The 22,240-nt window shown below is 43.9% G+C and overlaps 1 protein-coding gene across 2 annotated transcripts in view; it reads left to right on the forward strand.

Annotated features, from left to right (window-relative positions):
- Positions 1 to 7,115: 7,115 nt before the first annotated feature.
- MAPKAPK3 (MAPK activated protein kinase 3) overlaps positions 7,116 to 22,240 on the forward strand; it is a 67,313-nt gene continuing 52,188 nt past the window's right edge. For both annotated transcript variants that reach the window (XM_073352481.1, XM_073352482.1), the window contains exons 1-2: positions 7,116 to 7,238; positions 9,006 to 9,352. In XM_073352481.1, the coding sequence (XP_073208582.1) occupies positions 9,128 to 9,352 (225 nt within the window). In that variant the 5' untranslated portion in view covers positions 7,116 to 7,238; positions 9,006 to 9,127. The remainder of the gene's footprint in view (positions 7,239 to 9,005; positions 9,353 to 22,240) is intronic.

Genomic DNA, 22,240 nt, shown 5'->3' on the forward strand with positions numbered 1-22,240 from the left:
AGCTGCATGGATTATGACCTTAAAAAGCATGAATTATTCAGTATGGCTGAATCATTGTAACACTGTTATGCCTAAAACAAATGATTATTGGTTCCTTCATTTCGGCCAAACTAACACGAAATGAAAAGCACTAAGTGGGAAGGGAAATCAGGTTGAATAAGCTCCTGTTCTGGAGGAAAAGGAGTTTTAAGGATTTAATAGGAGAGGATTCATTCTATGAGCAACAGGTGTCTGTAGCTGTCATGAGTTGCTCATTAGAGGCAAGTGGCTACACTCCACAAGTGCTTAAAAACAGCCTGCTGAAGAAGGAAGTTAGAGGAACTTTTGATTTAACAGTATTAAGGAAAGAACATTATTACAACCCATTGTAAGGACTTTGTACTAACTGGGTGAACTATTTGTGTTTGGGAAACCTGCCTAGAAAGAGCAACTTCTGTGCTGAGCAAGGTAACAAGTGTCTTCTCTGTTCTCTGGCAACAAATTTGGATTCAGTAGCCCCAAGTGGTGAGCTATTAAATACTTGTGCTGATGCTGGAAGGGATTCTTCAGAGTATACAAAAGGTGAAACTCACTCCTGTGAAGAGGACTATAAAACCCTCTTACAAAGCACCACTCAAGTCATATGTTGAAGATGTAAGTGGTGCATAGCCTCTATTCTGACTCTCTGCAAAAGGACATGCTTTACCTGCTAAGAATATATCCTACTAACATCCAGCCATGAACTCAAACCAGTACTTGAGAGCTATTTCTGTGATACAGCACTTCAAATAGTGACTTCATAACACCCTACCTATAAGGGACTGCTATTTAAATTTGTCCTGTTGAGGAACTATTTGTTTGCCACTTATGAAAAGACTGTTCCTCTCTAGTTTGTTTAGAACCAGGAAACGTCAGAGTGGAAGACCACAATCTCATTCCTTCATTTTATTTTGTATGGGCAACTCTGTACTGTGTGCATTTATTAGTCTCTCATGATACTTGGTTAGGAGAAATGGTGACTTGTTAATTAACTTTTTGGCTGAAGATGCACCTTGTACATCTCTGGAGCCCATTTTAACACCAGTGATTTCCTAGGGAGGTTCCAGTTTTGGATTCATGCCTTCTCTTGTGATTGACATTGTGCTGGGCAGGGTACAGATCATCTTGTGCTAGCATTAAACAGGGTTAGCTGCCTGCTTTGATCAAGCTGAACCTTTCAGCACTTTTTGATATGACTGACCATGTGGTGTTACTTTGTTAATGAAGGGAAGTTTGTGGCTGGAATCACTCCCCAGTGGCTCTAGTTGCATCTTTCAACATAGTGATGGTAGACAACTCTCATTGCTGTGGGAGTTCAGATCTAGTAATCCATCAATTCTCCTTCATCTCTCATGCTTCCCAACATGTGAGTCTTATGGCAAGGTCATTTCTCTACATCAAATATGGCTGTATGGCTCATATTTTGAGATTGGAGCCATGACTAGACAGTCCCTCTTTGTCCCACCAGTGGGACTGATGGTATAGACAGGCTTCCAGGCAGTAGTCTGGATTTAAACACCATGTCACTTAATTCTGTACAGGATGGTCTTCATGACATGATGCTTCAAACACCAGCATTTGTCAGCACGTTGTCTATGGATAGTGAGAGCTGCACAGGTGGGAAAAATCAGGGAAAACTTCTTAGTGTACACATTAGTGTAAATGCTGCTGCAACAAAATGGGGATTGAGGGGCCCAGAGAGGGAGAGAAGACTAACCATGTAGGAATACTCTGCTTCTGGCTGCTCCAAGGCAGGGCTCTGAACTTGTTTAAATCCAACTGCTATTTTGATCCTGAAAATCACTTTAAAAACCAAACAAACTTACTGTACACACCCTTGCATACTGTAGGAATGCTCAAAAGCAAAGTCAGGCAGAACAATGCGGTTCTTACTATCAGAGTTAGACCTTTGATACAAAGAAGAGACCGCTGTAATAAATTTAACACATGAACACTGTGATACAGCTGTGATCACAGCTAAATGTTAATGCCTGTCAGAGGATGCTGATTTCAGTGATTACTGTTACCACATTTGCTTTTCGTGAGGTACACATAGCTTTCTCCTTGCGTACAAACGGTAACTTTTGGGGAGGACTGAGAGGGAAAGTAATGAACTGGCTAAATAAAACACTTAAATTAATTTGATCCACCGTGAGGTGCGTGCACTCAAAATTAGACCAGCTCGTAGTTGGGAGTGAATAGCTTGGAAGCACAAATGAATGAATTGTGCACAGAATGACACAGTAATTGCAGCCTGTACTCTACACCTTTGAACTAGTTAATGACTTATGCACCCAAAATTATTGAAACCTCTTTCTTGTGGGGTATGATCTCATTGAAGTCAATGGAAACAGGCCGATAGATCTCTGGATGCTCCTAACTGATGTGTTCCCAACATTAGCATTTTGGTGGAATAGCTCAATGTGGCTAAGGGAGACCACCTCAGACAATAGTAGAATCTGGACTCCTCAACACGTTAAAAGCATGTTGGAACAGTGAAAAATGTCATGCTTTGAGTCTAAATCCTGTCCATCTGCCCAAGAGGAGGTGAAGGGGGATGGGCTGTCTAGTGGATAGGGTGCTAGCCTGGGACTTGGGAGACCCAAGATGCATTCCATGCTCCACCACAGACTTCTCTCCATTTGTAAAATGGGGATAATAGTATTTTCCTATCTCCCAGGCACTGAGGATAAATGCATCAGACAATGAGGTGCTCAGATCATACAGTAATGGGTTCTATATAAACACCTTAGACAGAAAATGGAAGGTATATTAGAACAGACAGGATACATCTAATAATGCATACTACCCAGATAGTTGACAATGCTTCAGAGGAAGGTATATAACCACTACAGTGCACCTAAATGTCTACAGCCAAATGCAGAGGGTTCTTCCTAACTGTAACAATGTGGTCTGTCCCTTTTAAGGGGTGTCAGGCCCAGGGGCCTGCCAAACCCCTGTGCCAACGTAAACCTCTTTAATGGTAAGTATTTCATCAGAATGGGGGCAGGTGCTTTAATAACATGCCTACAATTCTTAGCAGGTAAAAAGACGGGGGGAGGGAAGAGTCTGAAGAGAGGTTCCCTGTAACCTGATAAGGGTAAACTAGGGAAGCCAGTGAGGATTACAGCACAGTCTCTGTGCAGGGAGGGGGCTGTGATAATCTTGTCTCAAGACAGAAGGAAGTTTGGGCTGAGGAAGAGGCGCTGGGAAGGAGAAACAGGACAACTTGAGGGGCAGAAAAAACTGATTATTTAGGATTTCCAGGTCTGGGAATTCATGGCAGAGGGATGGTGTGGGTTCTCCCTAGGCTACCATCCTGGTAGAGAGTGCAGCAACAGCTGTTGCTAAGAGGAGGTAAAAGGAACTAACCAGAGCCCAGGAGGGCTGGAATTTGAGCCTGGGAATAGAAAGCCAAAGCCTGTTATGTGACTGGCGCAGGTCCAAGATAGAAGACTGATGTTTTTCTTTCGACTTTGATTACCCCAGAAGGGTTGGACTTAGCCAGAAGGCCAAGCCACCTCAGAAACTGAGTCACTGAAAACCCAGGAGGGAAACTGAGGCAGGTTGACTGCAGTGCCACACCACACAGGGGCCTGCTCTGGAACTGCACCCTGCTATGTTAACCCCATTTTATACTCTGGGGGATTCATGAACCACTGTAACTATTATCCTACCCACTATAATTGCAGATGCTGTTATTTTATGTAAAACATGAAATCTCCCTTTTAATCCCTAAGGAATGGATACATGGAGATCCTTGCATTGAAACAAATAGCTATTTTTCAATGGAATGATTAATATCTTCACATGTACAAAAAGCTCAGCATCTCACATCCACATAACAGCACTCTGTGCAACAGTCATGAGTGACGGTGTGAGAAGTATCATATTTTTAATATCCTGACTGAGCATTCAGATGTGTAATGAAACATTGCACAGCTGAGGAGGGTTGTGTGTGTGTTGGAGGGGGTGTGTGAATTGGATATCCATGTTGAATATTCCAGTAAGCTGTGTATCCATGGAGATAAAGCCTGTCCAAATCACTTTACTGATTCCTTTTGCTTAGCTGTGTACAAGAAATTTTACAGTTTAATAAACCGACTTTATTGAGACTGACTGTGACAATCCTTTCTCACTTTTAAAATAACAGGTGCAGGATACAAACTTGATGCAGGCTTTGGGAAGATTGCTTCAATCTTCCCTGTTATGCTTTACCAGTTTGCAGTTGGACTTGTTCTAGAGATATGCCCATTATCACCAGAAGGTGTCATACTGCTACCATATCAGAAGTGGAGTGTTACCAAAATTCAAAGAAGGCTAATGCAGCTGCGTTTTGTAGGTGGTTTCCTCCCCTTTACTGATCAATCTGTGCCTCAAGGAAGAGTGTTACTGGCAGTGGTACTTGAGATTCTACCCCCCCCCTTTTTTTTTTGGAATATAGTCTTTCTTCCCAGGACCTGTTGCACTGATACAGCTACTGACTTATCTGTTAAGGGAACAGCGCAAAAGCATCTGTAAGCTAGGCTTCTTTGCCATTAGTAACCCTTCTCTACAGCTGAGGGTGCCCTAAGAAAGGAGTGACAATTCCTTTGCTGATGTTTTAGGGTCTCAGGTTTTGGCACAGCCCCTTCTAGTTTTGGTGGTCTGCTCATTGGTCTTCTAACAGCTTCATTATGCATGCATGGTATCCCCATCATGTAACTGCTGTGACAGCTGTCTTTAAAAGACCATCCCAAATTATCCCCAGCTATACTGAATGCATCTTCCTTCCCCTTGCGTCCTAAAGGGTGGGCCATAGAGCTGGTGCTGGAGCCAGAGTATGCAATGCAAGCCTGATTGCCTGCTGCTGGAGAAGCATGTCCTTGGCTTTCTTAGTGAGGAAGAAATACAGCTCTTTTGTTATTGCCTCTCTCGTATATGTTGCCTGCATCTGCAAACGGGCACTGAAGTGACAACTGGGCCTTGTCCACCCAAGGGTCACTTTGCAAAAAATCCATCAAGTTCAGCTATGCTACTGTGAACAATATTGGGGTGCCTATAAGGATGGGCTGCTGCAGTGTCTGAACATATTGATTAGAGATGGTCTGAACTGGGTTACTGGACACAGTGGTAAAAATACTCCAGGTGTGTCTGTTCCCTGCCCTCTACCATCGTACCCTCTGGGGGAGCTGCAGCAGCAGAGAATACAGTACCTCAATTTCCCATTGTAGAAGAAAGCAAAGGAGAATTGAGTCATAATGCTCCCCATGGAAAATTATAGCTTTATCAGTTCTGTGAGCAATACTTTATTGGCATTACAAGTGTTGCCAAAAAAAAAAAGCAAACACAATTTTAAGGAAGAACCCTCATGAAGTTTGTCAGTGCTACATTACAGCAGGCACGGGGGCCTTCAGCGTGGGTTTGTGTCTTTATTTTTATTCCCCTGTCTCTACTAGTCATGCCTGCTTCACTCACCAGTGATAAGGTTCTCCCTGCCCTCTGACTCACCCTTTTGCTCTCTACCAGGAGGGGATTTTGCTTCAGTGCTTTTTGCCTCAAAGCTGATTTCTGCCTGTTCCCCCATCCAACTAATTAACCCATAATCCTTGTGTCCCTCCCTACCACAACCCACAGCCCTGGCAATGTGTCCCTCCTTCCAGGAGGAAGGTACTTGTACCCCTTCATGATACCACCTCTTCCTCCGCTATCTTGTGTGTCTGACCTGGCAATGCCCCTGTGGCTAATGCCCCCTGCCCTTTGCACATATCCTAGTCAAGAGGCTGGTGCTTGCTCCCCGCTCTCCCTCCTAGGCTGGCGGGTATCCTGTGTGCCCCCCCCCCAGCTGGTACCTTGTGTGGTTCCCCCTCTTCCCACCTTGCAGGTATACTGTGTCCTCCCCACCTGCCTGCCTGGCTCATACCATGTGCATTCCCCCCTTGGCTAGAGGGTACCCTGTGCCTCTCACCTCTGGCTGGCTAGTACACTATGCACCCCACCCTTCTCAGCTAGCTGGTACTCTGTGCGTCTCCCCGTCAGTCCACTCCCATGGTTGGCTGGCACCCTGTGCATCTCCCCCCTCCACAGCCCACTCCCCATGGTTGGCTGGTACCCTGTGTATCCCGCCCCACATCCTGGCTGGCTGGTTCCCTGTGTGCCCCACTCCCCCCTGGCTGGCTGGTACCCTGTGCATCTCCGACTCTCCCCCCCCACTCTCCCCTCATGGCTGGCTGGCTGGTCCCTGTGCATCCCCCCCCCCACTCCCCATGGCTTTCTGGCACCGTGCCCGCCCTTGCATAGCTGGCTAGCACCCTGTGCATCTCCCCCTCCACAGCCCACTCCCCATGGTTGGCTGGTACCCTGTGTATCCCGCCCCACATCCTGGCTGGCTGGTTCCCTGTGTGCCCCACTCCCCCCTGGCTGGCTGGTACCCTGTGCATCTCCGACTCTCCCCCCCCACTCTCCCCTCATGGCTGGCTGGCTGGTCCCTGTGCATCCCCCCCCCCCACTCCCCATGGCTTTCTGGCACCGTGCCCGCCCTTGCATAGCTGGCTAGCACCCTGTGCATCTCCCCCTCCACAGCCCACTCCCCATGGTTGGCTGGTACCCTGTGTATCCCGCCCCACATCCTGGCTGGCTGGTTCCCTGTGTGCCCCACTCCCCCCTGGCTGGCTGGTACCCTGTGCATCTCCGACTCTCCCCCCCCACTCTCCCCTCATGGCTGGCTGGCTGGTCCCTGTGCATCCCCCCCCCCCACTCCCCATGGCTTTCTGGCACCGTGCCCGCCCTTGCATAGCTGGCTAGCACCCTGTGCATCTCCCCCTCCACAGCCCACTCTCCATGGTTGGCTGGTATCCTGTGTATCCCCCCTGCCCCGGCTGGCTGGCACCCCGTGGCCCCCCACTCCCCACCATGGTTGGCTGGCACCCTGTGCATCACCCACCCCCCCACGCACACTCCCCATGGCTGGCTGGCACCCTGTGCCCCCGCCCCGCCTGGCTAGTACCCTGTGCATTCCCTCCTCTTCCCCGACAGCTGGCGCACCACGTGCTCCTGCCACTCCCCCGGGCCGCGTGTCTCCGCCGGGACCGGCTGTAGCAGGAAGGCGGGACCGGGACGTCACGTGAGCGGCCGCCTCTCCTGGCTGCTGGGGGTACGGACCGCGCCGGACCCTGTGCGGGAGGCGGTCCGGGGCTGTACCAGCCCCGCCCCCCCAACTCACCTGCGGCGGGCACATCAAGGTAACCCCCCCCCGAATAGTGCGGCGGGCAGGCTCACCTGGGCCCCTCCCGCCCCTAGCTCTGCGCGGGGCAGCCAGGTAACCTGCCCGGCTCTGCCCCTCCCTCCGCCTGTGTCCTGCGGGAAGCCCAGATGGGTCCTCACCTGGGCCTTGCCTGTGTCCTGGGGGAAACCCAAGTGGGCCCTCACCTGAGCCCCACCTTCCCAGCTGGGCCCTGGGGGAAACCCAAGTGGGTCCTCACCTGGGCCCCTCCTTTCCACCTGGCAGGGCCCTGGGGGAAACCCAGGTGGGCCCACTCTTTTGTCCTTCCCCCCACCTCTGTGACCTGGCCTAGAGGAAGCCCAGAGCGGCCCTCACCTGCCACCCAACTGTGCCCCAGGGGAAGCCCAGGTTAATCCTCCTCCTCCTCCTATGCCCCAGAGTGCTCTAATTGTGGGAACTAGGTTACACCTCACCTGAGGTCTCCTCTCCTCCAGTCTGCTGTAGGTTAGCCAGGTAACTTCTTACTTTGGGGCTCTCACCTGTGATTCTTCACTAGGGCAGTCATTACCACCTCATCTTGGGGCCAGCTTTTCCACATATACCATCCCACCCACCCCCAGTCTTGGATGCTGAATTGGGGGTAGTCATGTACCTCTCATCTAGGGCCTTCACCCCCTCGAATTCTACAATAGAGCAGCTGGGTAAACCCTCACTTGAAGGCCTTCTTCCCCCATACCCTTGACCTGTGCACCAGGATGGCCACATAACTCCTCACATGTTTTACCCCACCCCTGAATTCTTCACCAGGGCAGCCAAGTATATCCTTAGGTGAAATGAAATACATGGATATCACCTGCCCCTCTTCTTGACCCAGCACTGGAGTGGCCAGGTGATTCTTCACCTAAGGTCCTTCTCCCCCCAATCTGTCTTCACCTAGGGACTATTCTTGCACTGGAATTGCCAGGTAATCCCTTGGCTGGGGGCTTCCTTCTCCCATCAACTTGTTCAATCCTATATCTTGGGAATTTCTTCCTTTTGACCTGTGTGCATTGGGATAGTCAGATTGCCCCTCAGCTGGGGACACCCTCCCCCCTGCTTTTTCTCCAGCTTATGTACCAGGGCAACTAGGCAACATCTTATTTAGGGCTTCCTTCTATCTCTCTACCAAGTCCTGTTCCTGAGTCGGTAATCAGTGACTCATTTGAAACCAGGTTCACTTAGGCCTATAATTAATTGGGTGATTTTGAACCTTTCAGTCACTGTTCAGTCCTGTAAGGCTGATATTCAGATCATAGGTAAAACTGTCTTCAACATTTGTTATTAGAGATTGTGAGCTTCTTGGGGTATAGGGACCAGGGTGACCAGATGTCCCGATTTTGGGGGCTTTTTCTTATATAGGCACCTATTACCCCCCCCACCCCATGTCCTGATTTTTCACACTTGCCCTCTGGTCACCCTAATAGGGACCATCTTTTTGTTGTGTTTGTACAGCACGTGGCACAGTGGGGTCTGGGTCCATGGCTCAGGCCTCAGGCTCTGCCACAGTGTAGATAAATAGTGATTGACTGTTACCTGTGAATAAATGATTCAAGGCAACTTGGTCAAGTTCTTTATGCTGATAGGTGAAAGTTACTTTTCTGATGTGAACAGCCATCTTCAGTCATTTGTAAGTCTGGTATTGCCAGATGTCTAAATATGAAGAAGGGAGGAGAGAGAGGAGTTTGTGTAGGAGCGGAGTTTGATTCTACCAAGTACATTGCTAATATTTATTTGCGTTCTTGTTTAGGAAAACTGAGTGAAATACAACCAAATGGACTCCTCGAAGCACTTGCTTTGATCTGCTGAGTTGGGGGGAAATCGTACTGAGGATCTGGTGTCTACCTCTGTAACCTCTAACTTCTCAGTGCTATGGAACAAAGTGAGGGCGAGCAGGCGCCCCAGCCAGAGAGTCATGAGGACAGCAAGAGCAATGTGAAATCCTTGCCTGGGGGAGCTGTCCATGTCTGGGGAGAAATAAAAAAACATGCAGTTACAGATGACTACAAGCTCTCCAAACGGGTGCTAGGTTTGGGTGTTAATGGCAAAGTACTGGAGTGTTTTAACAAGGTGACAGAGCAGAAATGTGCTTTAAAGGTACGTAGACATTTCCTTGTATACATTTTTGAGGCCAAAGCTCATATCTCAAAATCCCATAGAAGGCCATCTTTTCTGTTGATGCCTAGGTAAAACAGAGATGGATGTATTAGAGATTCTTGGATATGTAGAGAGAGAGTCTAGTGTAGCAGTATGTTGGTCCAAACTCAAGAGGTCTTTTTCAGACTGTTCCTGAGTGAGTTTCTGTAACAATTATCATTTATATAACTGACTGTGCTTTTCTACCTGGACTGAAAAACCCCAACTCCTGAGTGGTTTAGCCAGGGTTTTTAATATGGATACTATGCAATCAACAGTCAGGAATCTGTTGCAATAGGTCTAGGGCCTGATGCCTTTATGTGTATTGCCACTCTTCTGGTTTTCCGTCTTTAAAAAAAGTACTAAAGGGCAATTTGGATCCTGGAGTCCAAGACTTACAGTTCTGTTGGAAAGGAGTCCCTGACAAATATTTGTCTGTTTGTTTTTCTTATAGAATATTTCTTAGGACTTTAAGGAGATTTTCTAGTTGTTGAATAAAAATTGCAGGGTGAGTGAGTAATTCCATTTTCTTATCTACTTCCAAAAGAGTAGGGCATCTGAAAACAGATCAGAGATATCCGGTTTGGGCAGATGTGTTTACCCACTTACCAATGATGAGCCAATATTAGGGTAATAAGTGTCATTTATATAAATAGAGCAGGAAACCTGCACTAATAAGTGTAGGGCTTACCTATCGTTTTGTGCAGTATTTAAGATTTCTTTTTTAATTACAAATTTAACCCTAATAGTGACAAAGTTAATCTTCACTGAATCTGTAAACAAGCATAAGCAACAAAATTCTGTGAACTGCCTCAGAATGCAGTACTGCTTCTTTTGCATTAATTGGGATAACTAGAATATCTAGAAGACTTCAGATACCCTTTTCTGTCCCCACCCTCAAACCCTGAATGCATTGGCAGAGAGTAGGACGAAATCTGCTAGTGATCTTCTGGATGACTTGTTGAGGTATAGACTACACCTTGTCTCTAGCAGGCTGGACCTGAATTCTACGGCAAGGTTCTTGCATTCTGTAGTATGCTGGTTGGACAGTTTCATTTAAATTTTAAAAAAGAGACTTTTAATTGATTAAACATGAAAACATCAATTTGTACAGAAATGTGGCCTCAAAATAACAAAGGGACTAATTAATGCATTCCTCGCATTTTCAGTTTTCATGCTGATTTCTGTATTGACAATGCATAGTTGAATTGCAGAAGTTTATTAGGATGGAGTTGCAGGTTTTGGCAGGTGGGGGAATGTTGAGGCTTCTGGCACACAGGCAGGCATAGGAGGGTGTTTGAGATTGTCGGATAAGTACGTTAGCTTGTTGCTTCTGATTAAAATGACCAGCAGTGAATCATGGAGTATAGTTGTAGCCATGTCTGTCGTAGTGAATTAGTTAATATTGACACTTATTTAATTTTCAGACCTAACTCATTAAAATGAAGGGAACAATTAACATTCAAAGCTGTTTCACTGTGTCTGCAGACTCAGGCAGGCCTCATTATATAAGTTTATGCTTGGTTCACATTTTCAAGGTTTTCATTGCAGCTCTAAGAGCTAGACATTTTTAAAATGTGAGCTTACTTTCTAGAGCAGTGGTTCTCAACCAGGGGTACACGTACCCCTGTGGGTGCGCAGAGGTCTACCATGGGGTACATCAACTCATCTAGATATTTGCCTAGTTTTACAACAGGCTACATATAAAGCACTAATGAAGTCAGTACAAACTAAAATTTCATACAGAGACTGACTTGTTTATACTCCGTCCTGGATATAGATGTAATATTAAAAAGCTAATTCAACACTGATTAAGCTACAGAGAAGAATGTCAGAAATTAAAGGTAATGTGCTTTTTAACAGGCTTCCCTTTGCCTAATGAGCAGGAAGAACTAATGATGGAGGAAGGGATCTGAGACATCCAATTTAGAGGTTCCCTGTAATAAAAAATGAGGCTGAAAAATCAGTTAATCCCTTCAGTGCTAACATACTTAGGGTACAAAAAACCCCATCCCCTACCTCACCTCCCGCATACACAACCAAAACTATATTCTCTGTGATGTACCTGGTATATCACTGAAGTCCTGTTGTTATGTTCCAGTGGAATGTCTGCACTTCAGGGAGTGCTCCCTTTTTCTGCTGAAATGGCCAGAAAGGTGTTAAGATGTGTGTAAAGGCCATGGGGAGCTAAAACAGCAGCTGATGCCTTATTCTGTGTATACAGTTTTCACCACTATGGATCAGAGTGCCGAATACAAAATGAATTATGCAATTATGTAAAACTTCCAATGGCTCAGAGTGTAGCCACTCCCAAAATATGGCAAAGAAAAAAATAACCATGGAAGGAGAGACAAAATGGTTTAATTGTCCTGAACAGAAGAATCTTGTATTGAGCCCTGAAGATACTTACAGAGGTGGCAGTGTTCAGGGAGGATGTTGTCATTGTTTCACGGGGATCCTGAACCAAGCAGCACAAGTCCCTCTCCTGCTCCTCATGGGACCTCAGAACAGCCCATCCAGACAAAAGAGCTGTGTAAAACCTTCTGGAAATATGTTCTGTTCAGAAACTCTGCTTTTATATTGTACAGTGTAGGGCTTGTCCTCCTTTTGGAGGAAATAGGCTCAAGAGTTCTCAGTTTACATAGCTCTCTATTCCCAAGCTGCATGTGATTGTCTCACATTGGTGGGGTTAAACAGTAGGTGCGGATGAATTATTTAATAAGACTCCCTATTTGACATGTAAATGTCAAAAGTAGAGAAATGCAAACGTTACCTTGTGTGTACTTTTTTGTATATGGAGCCAAAAGCTGAAAAGAGGGACAGAGGTGGGTATTTTTAAGGCTTTATTTGTGTGTGTTGTATAATACATAGTGTTTTCTACATATGCCTATGCACGCGCGCACCCACTTCCTCTATTACTTCTCTGCTCCCTGTAACCAAGTCCCCTGAACAAAATCAAAACCTCCTCTTGCTGCTGAAGGTAGACCTTATCAACCGTAGGTTCTCTTTACCACCAAACTCTCACATCAAAGCTGCCCCTGACTTGGCAGATGGCACTGCTTTCTGCCTGCAGGTTTTCTTTCACAAGGGAACAAAGCCAGCACAGAGCTTACTCAATGGAAGGAATTTTTACGGAGGTACTCAAGAGAAAAACTCTTGAAGAGGCAGAAACATTCATCCACAGAGCCATGTGTCAGTCAAGCACTACATACTGTAATTGGGAGGTCTCTGTTGTCTCCTTTAGTCCATGCCTGTAATTGGAACTAGTTAGAATTTCACTAATAATTTTAGACTGGGAAAACACAAGGCATCCTCCCAGGATACTGCAGGGGCTCTAACTGTGGCGTTGCTTATTTTTCTGAAGTGTTATGTGGCTTCGTTTACTCTGCTTGGCATAGTGTTCTGTTATACGCTTTTTAAAAGTACTGTCACCTTTGCTTCCATTAGATTGAAATGCCACCCACACTGCTGCCACAGTTAAGAAAATCTAATCTGGCTACTTGCTTATACGTGTAATGACACATTGGCTGTACAGCAATGTTTCCAAACAATGAGGGTGGAGGAGTAAACAAACTAGTCTGCAGGACAGTGGCGTTCTAGAAGGCAATTTTGAGTAGTCCACACGTCTATTATTTTTCTACCGGGTAGGCAACTGACCTAGATTCACTTCCATAACTTAGGTGATGTTACAAGCCCTCCTGCATTTTTGTCCCTTCCTTTGTGTCCTGACCCCATTCTTCATAATTCTACTTCCCTGTGGAGCTAGACTTGGAGAAAATGCTGATACTTAACTTCCCTTCTCCTCGCAAGCTCTCTATTATGTCCCTTCCTTATGGGGATAAAGAAATCTGGGCCAGCTTTCTACCTGGGACAAAGATGATAAACATGAGGGTTACTGAAAGTTGCCTTCTTGAAAAAGGCCAGTGGTTCTCAACGCTTCTTTTTTTCTTCTTCTGTGGAATGAGAATCACAAAGTGGTCAAAAAAATCATCCCATGACCCACCCTATCCCACAAAGCTCTGTGGAACTGAGGATGATGTGATTTAGGTTTATAGGATGGAGATTGTGGATCAAAAAAGGTGAGGAGGCTGAAGGGTCTTCTGGGTCATGGAGACTTTTCTGTGCTTGCACAGTGCTCAGTTCCAGGGTGGCGATGAACTGCTGCTAGTGGATGAGAAGCTGGTCAGATAGATCGTTAGAGCACTGCTTCCTCTTGCCCTGGAGCCTAGCACTGAGTGGAGGGAGAAAACAGCTTTCCTCAGACTGTGGGGTGGATAGCATCAGCAGGAGTGAGCCTCTTCTTTCCTTTTGTCACTGGGCTCTCACTGTATCCTGGTGAGTTGGAGCATTTTGATACACTATGAAAAAGGACTGAAATGGCAGAGTGGCTGCCTGTGACTTTTTCCCTCCTGCGCGCGCACACACACACACACTATACGCTAACAGCCTCCATCTTGGTTAGGGCAACGTGAGTTGGGTGTTTGAATGGGCCTGCTCCCTCAGGTCTTCTAGCCTAGAACAAACTAGGCTGTCACCTTCTGGCTGCTGGAAAAGTTAAGAGTTAGAGATTATGGCTCCCCATAAGCTAATGGCCAGACATCCTGCCCTGAGAACATAAGGACATATAAAAACATGAGAGGCCATACTGGATTAGACCAAAGGTGCATCTAGCCCAGTATCCTGTCTTCCGACAGTGGCCGATGCCGGGTGCCCCAGAGGGAATGAACAGAAAAGGTAATCATCAAGTGATCTATCCCCTGTTGGCCATTCCCAGCTTCTGGAAAGCAGGCCTTGAATTCACATCAGAACAGCTCAGCAACAGGAAACTTACCTATGTTGCAGGTAACCTTTGCTTTCTTAAGTGCCTTTTTTATTATTACCTGAGAGGGTAATAAGTTTGATAGAGAGAATACAAAGTTCATATGAGGGTAGCATTTACAGAGTGCAAAAAATGTGCAGTTTTACTTGACTGAGACCAAGACAGTGAATCAACATTTTCAAAGTGCAGATATAGGCAACGGTTATGATTGTAGTGCATAAAATCATTGCCGTTTTCCTGAGATGTTTGGGCTGGCATTTTCCTGTGAAGGATCAATACCTTTGCTTCTTGAAGAATGTGGAAGTGATTTTCAGCTGATGATTTGATACAGAACGATAAATGTTAGCAAGTTTCCTGGTGGATGGAAGTTGGTATTAAATCTCTTTAACTCTGAAGTCATCCTTTAGAGTGAAGAATTCCAACTGTGTAACAGTGCAAAACAACACTGTGCAACATTTTAGGACAGGAAATAAGAATGCTGTGTCATACTGAAACTGCAGGGGAATTCAGGGTGTTAGAATATAATTATCAGAGTTGGAATTTTGTGAAGGATTTAAGAGTGATTGTGTTTTGTAGGTGGAATTTTAGGACATCCGACTACAGGACACTTCATCTTAATCTCATTTATTTATTTTTTAACCCTTGCCATCTATTTAAACCAGTCTGTCTCATTGGTACAGGACTCCTAGAGTCATTATCACAAACGATTACATGTAATGAGCTCCAGCTCCAGGGAGCTAATGGGATGAGGGAGAAGGCAGATGCTGGGTGAAACAAGCATACTTCAGGGAGATTCCACCTGAACTGGAGTAGAACCTAAAATATGGATAGTGTGAGACTGGTACCCTGAACTTTGTTCTTAGATGCCAAGCCCAGAACATATATGAAATACCTAAAATAAACATCCACTGGGTGGATAGTGGATTATTTTATCTGTTCCAAGAAACTTTTTGCAAATCAATGGGTTACTTGAAAGACCAGGATCATTCAAGCACTTACCTGTCTGCAGTTGGTCTAGAACTGCTGCATCTTATGGACTAGTTGTTTTGGTTTGGTTATCAATGGAGTTTGTCAATTGGCTTGCACTTTACAGATGTAAATAAGTTGGTTAGTCTAGTGATCTCTTGTGCTTATTGCCAGCCTGGGCTGATTTCTAACCATAGAAGAGTTGTATAATAGGGGTATAGCAGGTGGAAGCTAACTCATCAAGCCTGTAAGGTGGAAATGCAGAAAGAAAGGGAATGCTGTAAAACGATTAAGGTCTCTGTGAAAAGCAAGCTGTATTGCTGCTTCCTCTGTGCTTTTTATGTTCTCTTGTAGTGTGCCAACAAGCTGAAACATGTTCCATCCAGACATGTGTAGTAACAAAGCTTAGGAAGATCAAGGCGTGTCCCTGTGGTTTCAAGCAGATTTGAAGATCTGAAAAATTGTTACAGATACAAATCTTATCATGTGCGTCTGTCTGTCTGTCTGTCCATCAGACCTGACTAAGATCTCTCTGTTTTAGGAATAGATGACCCTTCTCCCCATCTCTCCCCCTTTATAGTCTAAATCCTTCTGTTCCATTTAACGACAGTAGAACCTCACTAATTCACACTGACTGGGCATCTCATTGCAGATAACTGGATTTCCATATCAGCTTTCATGTAAGCACCCAGTAAGCTAGAATAACAAAATGTTCATTTATTTAGCAAGTCTGCTCCAGTTTTAATTACGTCTGGTAATACATCGCAGCATAGGGATGCCTGAACAGGAACGTCTGATCCAGCCTTTTGCAATTTGAGGAAAATCACATCCTCCTTTGAATGTCAAGGCTCAGGTCCGTTTCTCCTTCATAGTGCACTAGTAAACGTGGTACAGTATCTTGTGTACAAGTAATGCAGTCTTAGAAAAATGAGTAGTCCTGCTAGCCCTCTGCTATTAAATCTCTGCCCAAAAAATGGGGAGAGACCCCAATTTTCCTGTGTTAAAGTGATAGGGAGCACAGATTAGCAACATTCTGTGGTAATTGGGACCAACATGCACCTAAGGCACTTAATAGATAAAAGTGCTTAGCATACATAGAATGTTTAATATTAATATTTTAATTGTATATTAAGTGAACCAATTTAAAGCAGATGTAAATTGATCAGTTCACATCTGTACAACACTCCATTCTAAAATATTTTGCGAACTACATTTCATTCACTCTTGAAAAGCAGCCATTGTTAGCATGAAATGTTTATTGTTCCATATTATGCAATAATAGCTACACTCCCATTTTTTTTCTTGATTTTCCTGACTTAAAGATGTATTTAATTTAAAAAGTCAAACTGTTTAGGACTATGCGTAATGTACCAATGGCAATGGTTGCTGTTTAGCAGTCTTTATTTCTTTTGCCACAATAAGAGTTTGTTGAACTGCTCAGCTTCATGGTTTTAATACTGCACGTTCCACATGGAAACCTTCTTGAACAGCAATGTGGTGTACATGTGTCCAGTGATGGGACTAGAGTAGAAACCTATTTGACTGGAAAACCATGAGAACGTCTCTTTTTTAACCAATGGAACCAACAGCCTCTCAGGATTAGAGCATATAAATTGTCTGGATTCTGGTACTTTTACACAGACTTCCTAAGTATTTAAGATGATTCAAAGCTCTCTTAATGAGATTAAGCTATAACTCCCTTGCATTTTAATACCTCTAAACTGAAAGGAGGAAAGAAGTCTAGTTCAGCCTGCTAATCGGCCCTGGGCTTCCTATTTTCTGAATCTTTACAATATGGCATTTCATGCTGAGGCGTTTGAAAACTGCTTTGAGAGAAATAGGAAACACAAAATGTTTAAAATTAATTTATTCCAAAGCAACTTTAACAATGCCAAAGTTTTGATAAAATAGTCTGAATGTTTCATCTTTAAAATGTAATTTCAGACACAACCAAAGAGCCAAAGCTTATTAAAGTTGCACTGTTCTCGGGTCTGACCTATTGTCAGTTCACAATCTGGCTCTTCTCCACAGGCCTTTTCCCAAAAATATTAGGTCTTCCCAATTCCTGTTTTGAGTGTGCTGAAGGTTAAGTAAAAGGCCCTCAAGCAGCTTTTTGAGTTGGCATTTGAGTCAGCTACTGTCTGGGACATTATTTATTATGCCTATTTCAAGGGTGGAGTTGAGAAGTGCAGAATTCTGTTGGAATGCACTGCTAAAACATACAAACTCAGGGCCCCATCTCTGGAAGCCACAGAGAGTAGCTAGAATGGTACCATTTGGTTGCTCTCCATTGAGATTTTGGTTACTGAGAGTGATTTGCCCTGTGAACTAGCCGTGATGCCCCTAAGAGTCAGTATCTCTGTTATCCCTTACAAACATGTGAGTCGGTAAGGTAACTTATAACCATTATTGGTTTTCAGTTAAATATTTTTTTGAGGGAGAGGAGAGAGGGAAATGCCTGGATGGTGAACTACTAGTGTCTTTCTTGCACACTGTGCTGTGCATATATATCCTGAAAATCTAGGATCTCTCTAAAGTTTATGGCAGATTGGATATTACTGTTGTGGGATATTTAAAGCCCTGTTCACAATACCATAGGGTTTAGTGCACAATAGAAGCCCTGCTACCAAAACATTCTCCTTGTTTGCAAGTCTGTGTGTCTGTTTGGGGCTTGTTTGTTGTTTTATCAAAAACTTAAAATCCTAATTTTTTTTCTTTTAAGAATTCATTTCTCACAGGGCTTTATAACGATTCCGGTTTCCCACATGTTGCTTTCAGTCAATGTGGCTTTGTCAAAAGCAGTCTGGTTGCCACAGCAACAGAGTTGTTAATAGCAAAGATGTCATTGCCTGAAGGTGGGAAGAGGGGGAGGGTGGGTTTCTCTGGCTCAGCTGCCTCTCCACAGTAGAAGCTCCTGCTGGAGCCACACTACAGTACAAGGTCTCCATTGTTTCTGTGAGGAGTAAAAGCCTTTTATTTTGTTCTCTTCCCTTTCCAATCAATTTACAATCAAAATTTGACACATGGGAGGGTGACGGGGCTTGACATTGGCTTGATACTCTGAAGCGTTCCTGTTCTTTCAGACTCTCCAATCTCAAGGATACTGCTGTTGTCCTCTGTGTTTAAAAGAAAGTTTCTGTGAACAACAAAGCACTTGCATACATGCAGAACCTGCAGCGTTCAGTTTGTGTTTATAACTAAAATAACACATAGATGCACCATCCTCTTTCCCTTTAGCTAACAGCCTTTTTATGAAGGTAGTGTGAAAAATGATCTATCCCTTCACCCTGTGCTGTAATATGAAACCAAGAGGACACTTAAAGGGCATTGGGTTTTCAAAGGAACCTAATGATGGGACTTGGACACCTAACTCCCTTAGGAAAATCCCATTCTTAAACAGCGTGTTACTTTATTAATATTTAGTGAACCTGTAGAATTCTCTGCTCCAATAAGTCAATGAGACCAACACTGAGGATTTTAAACGGGATTGGGTCATGTTTATGAACCTTAATGAAATGTGTATCTCTGCAAGAAAGTTGTACAAACTTTTGTGTTTTGAAACAAATAAAGTGCTATGAAAGTCCTTTGTGTTAGCTTGCAGTGATATTACCCATGCTTCAGGGAAGTAGCTGATTCTCTCTCTTTCCCTGCTGCTAAATATACCACCTCAGCAAATATAGCATTCTGCTAGCCAAGGAGAGAGAGAGAAGCTAGGCTCTGATTTTGCAAGTGCTTATGGACATTACTCATGTCATTCACATGCATAAAGTTATGCACGTGTAAGAGCTTGTCCACAGGGAGAGGTTATTCTGTACTGTAGGAACCCTCCAGTTATGTACACAAATAATCTGGGTAGCAAAAGGGAAAATCTGTGCATTGTCTGTATCTGTTATGCTGGAATTTGTTGTTTTACAAGATAAACCTCTGGCAGGATTGACTGGGTTGTGTCTCATTAGGTTCTTCACTTTACAATATTTGGAAATTGACAGGATTTCCAGCACCAGAGAGCGAGAGAGAGAGAGCTGGGGAACGTCTCAGTTATGTACTAGTGTAGTTGTGACCATGTCAGTCACAAGAGCTGTGTGTGGCTGGAAAGCTTGTCTCTCTCACCAACAGAAGTTGGTCCAATAAAATATATTACCTCACCACCTTGTCTTTCTAGAACTGTACTAGGTAATTTGCCTTATCCATTTTGTAGTGTTCAGTCATTTTTTTTTAAAAGATTTTTTAAAATATATTTGCCAGGAAATTGTGTGTATCCTGTAATGTGGGGTGGAGTGCCTAGGAGAAATTTTAGGAAGGACATGAAGACTTGAAGAGGAACAATGGTCCAAGACTGGATCCTGGAAGAGGGTATTAGTATAAAGTGAGAATAGACTGGGTGGAAGTTCATTAACAAAAGGAGGTGAAAGTACTGATGATAGCTGCTGAGTGTGTTGTGTCTCACATGTCAGTTTTTGCACTATTAATGGTATGAGTGCTGTGATCTCCAAATGCAGATGTTGTCGGTATTGGAAGGATTGAGGGGAATTATGTGTGTTTGTTTTGATTTTTATTTTTTATATTGCAGTATACCATTTTAATTCAAGCCTATGGGGACATTCAGTGTATATATTCTAAACAACTTTATTTTGTAACAAAACAACAACATTGTGTATGTTCTGCATATGACTACTTCACCCCACTGCAGCTTCTCTGTGGAAACCTTAATCAATTATATACAAGGTGGGGGAGGTAATATCTTTTATTGAACCAACTTCTGTGGATGATAGACAAGCTTTTGAGCTACACAGAGCTGCTCCTCAGGTCTGGGAAAACTACATGAAGTGAATTAAGACACTCCTTTCTCCCTTCTAGGATTACTCTAGTGACCTGTATTTGAGCATTCTTAGAGCAGGGGTTTCACCATCCTTCCTCTTTTGAGCTTCTGTTAGTCAATAGCCTGTCCAATAATGATAGCTAGTCAGGCTCCTCCTTTCTCTGTTGCTTAATGAAATGCTAATTATCTGGTATTGGGAAGGAGAGGGAAATCAGTTATTACGCTCTCACTTGCACTGTGGTTCAAATGGTTCTTCATTTGAACAAACTGAACCAGAACTTCAGGTAACTTGTTTCAGTTACATGCAGTTTCTTTTACATATGCTTTTGTGTGCAAGTGATGGGTATGGCAAATATCCGACATGCAGTTGGTAAGAAGTAAAATAGTAATGGCTGTGTTTTTAATAAGAAAGTTCAGTGACATGGGTATGACAACCTAGCCATGTAAGGGAATATTTAAGTGTGTGAAAAATCCTAGAGCAGATTTTACAGCATTTTAAGTGATAGAACTTCAGAATCTGAACAAAATGAAGACAGCTATTTTACTCATTGTGTGGGAATGGGTGCTTCTGACTATGCTGCTTCAGTCACAAAGGGAAGAGTATAAATATGTTCGTGGAGTAAGTGGGGGAAATGGAGAGGGAGACACTCTTAAATACATTTCCTAGAGCTGTGCAACATATCTAGTTTCTTCCTTGCAGTAGGTTAGGGACTGAAGAGATTGGAAAAATGTTCCATATTCTTTGAGATTTTGTTTTACTGCCACTACCTTTTTGGACTTGTTTGCAAAATGGTGCAGTGGAGAGGGCATTGGACACCCTGGCAATAGACACCCTTAAAATATTTTAAATAATTGCTGCATCTCAGATTGGGAGAAAGTAGCATTAGTAATTCTTTAGGGTAGTATTTTAAAGTATGATTTATTGGCAGAGCTGTTAGTCTACTGTGTTTACCATAATGAAATGGAAACAGTTGATGCACATGGGATTCTGAGATTAGGCTTAAATGTAAAATACACAGAGGCTGAGGACAATAGGCTTTTAAATGTTGAAGACAGTAGAAAACCTGAGATAGTAACAAAATTTGATGGCGAGGAGTAGTATACAAGAGGGCAAGAGATCAGACCAGGAATAAAATTGACTGGAGGTAGTGGGAGACGGGATAGGCAGCAGTGGAAGATTTGGCTAGCCAAGGGCAATGCTCATCTAGGATGGTCTAGTCTAGGTTTCATAGCATGAAGGGTGGACCATAGAGTACTGCATGGATACTTAGGCCCCAGTGTTGCAGATTTACGTACATGCTCAAGTTTAGCGACATGAGTAGTCCCACTGAAGTAGACTCAAATACTAATGTCTACAGATAAGTATATTGTGTATATCTTTGCAGGACTGGGGCTTTAGTTTACATTTTCCTGTTAGTTCTATTGAGTATTATGATTCTTCACAACTCAGATAGATGTAGGTTTCATTTTTAGAAGGTGTGTACTATACATTTTTAAGTGATTTATTTTGAAAACTTTTCAGATTAGTTTTACAGCTATATCAGAAAATGAATGATTGTTTGGTTATTTTATTTACCACAGGTAACTGAAGCAGATATTTATGAAATCAGTGGGAGGTGAACTATCTCCAATTCAACAAGTTAATCGTTAATATTTGGAGGATTTTCTTGCCATGCTGTATTAGGAGGAGAACATCACCAGACAGACATTTAAATTGTTTTATTTAACTAAAACAACAACATTATGTATTATGGACTTTTTTTCTTCAACAGCAAACATAATATTTTGACAAAACAAGCATATGAATTTTTGAATGTAGTGTGACAAAGTTCCTCCTCTACCTTGGTGGGTCTTGCGCTTATTGGTGGATTTGCTCGCCTCGGAGATTCACGGCAGCCCTCAGTTTGGCCGTTTTTGTGAACCCACAGTCCAGTAAACTCCTTCTGTGTCTGATCAGGAGTTGGGAGGTTTGGGGGAAACCCGGGCTCACCCTCTACTCCGGGTTCCAGCCCAGGGCCCTGTGGAATGCAGCTGTCTAGAGTGCCTCCTGGAACAGCTGTGCGACAGCTACAACTCCCTGGGCTACTTACCCATGGCCTCCTCCCAACACCTTCTTTTTCCTCACCATAGGACCTTCTTCCTGGTGTCTGATAATGCTTGTACTCAGTTCTCCAACAGTACGCGTTCTTACTCTCAGCTCCTAGTACATCTTGCTCCCAGCTCCTCACACGCACCACAAACTGAA

This window comes from Lepidochelys kempii, chromosome 7, assembly GCF_965140285.1.
Source record: "Lepidochelys kempii isolate rLepKem1 chromosome 7, rLepKem1.hap1, whole genome shotgun sequence".
In the NCBI taxonomy this organism is placed as follows: domain Eukaryota; kingdom Metazoa; phylum Chordata; order Testudines; family Cheloniidae; genus Lepidochelys; species Lepidochelys kempii.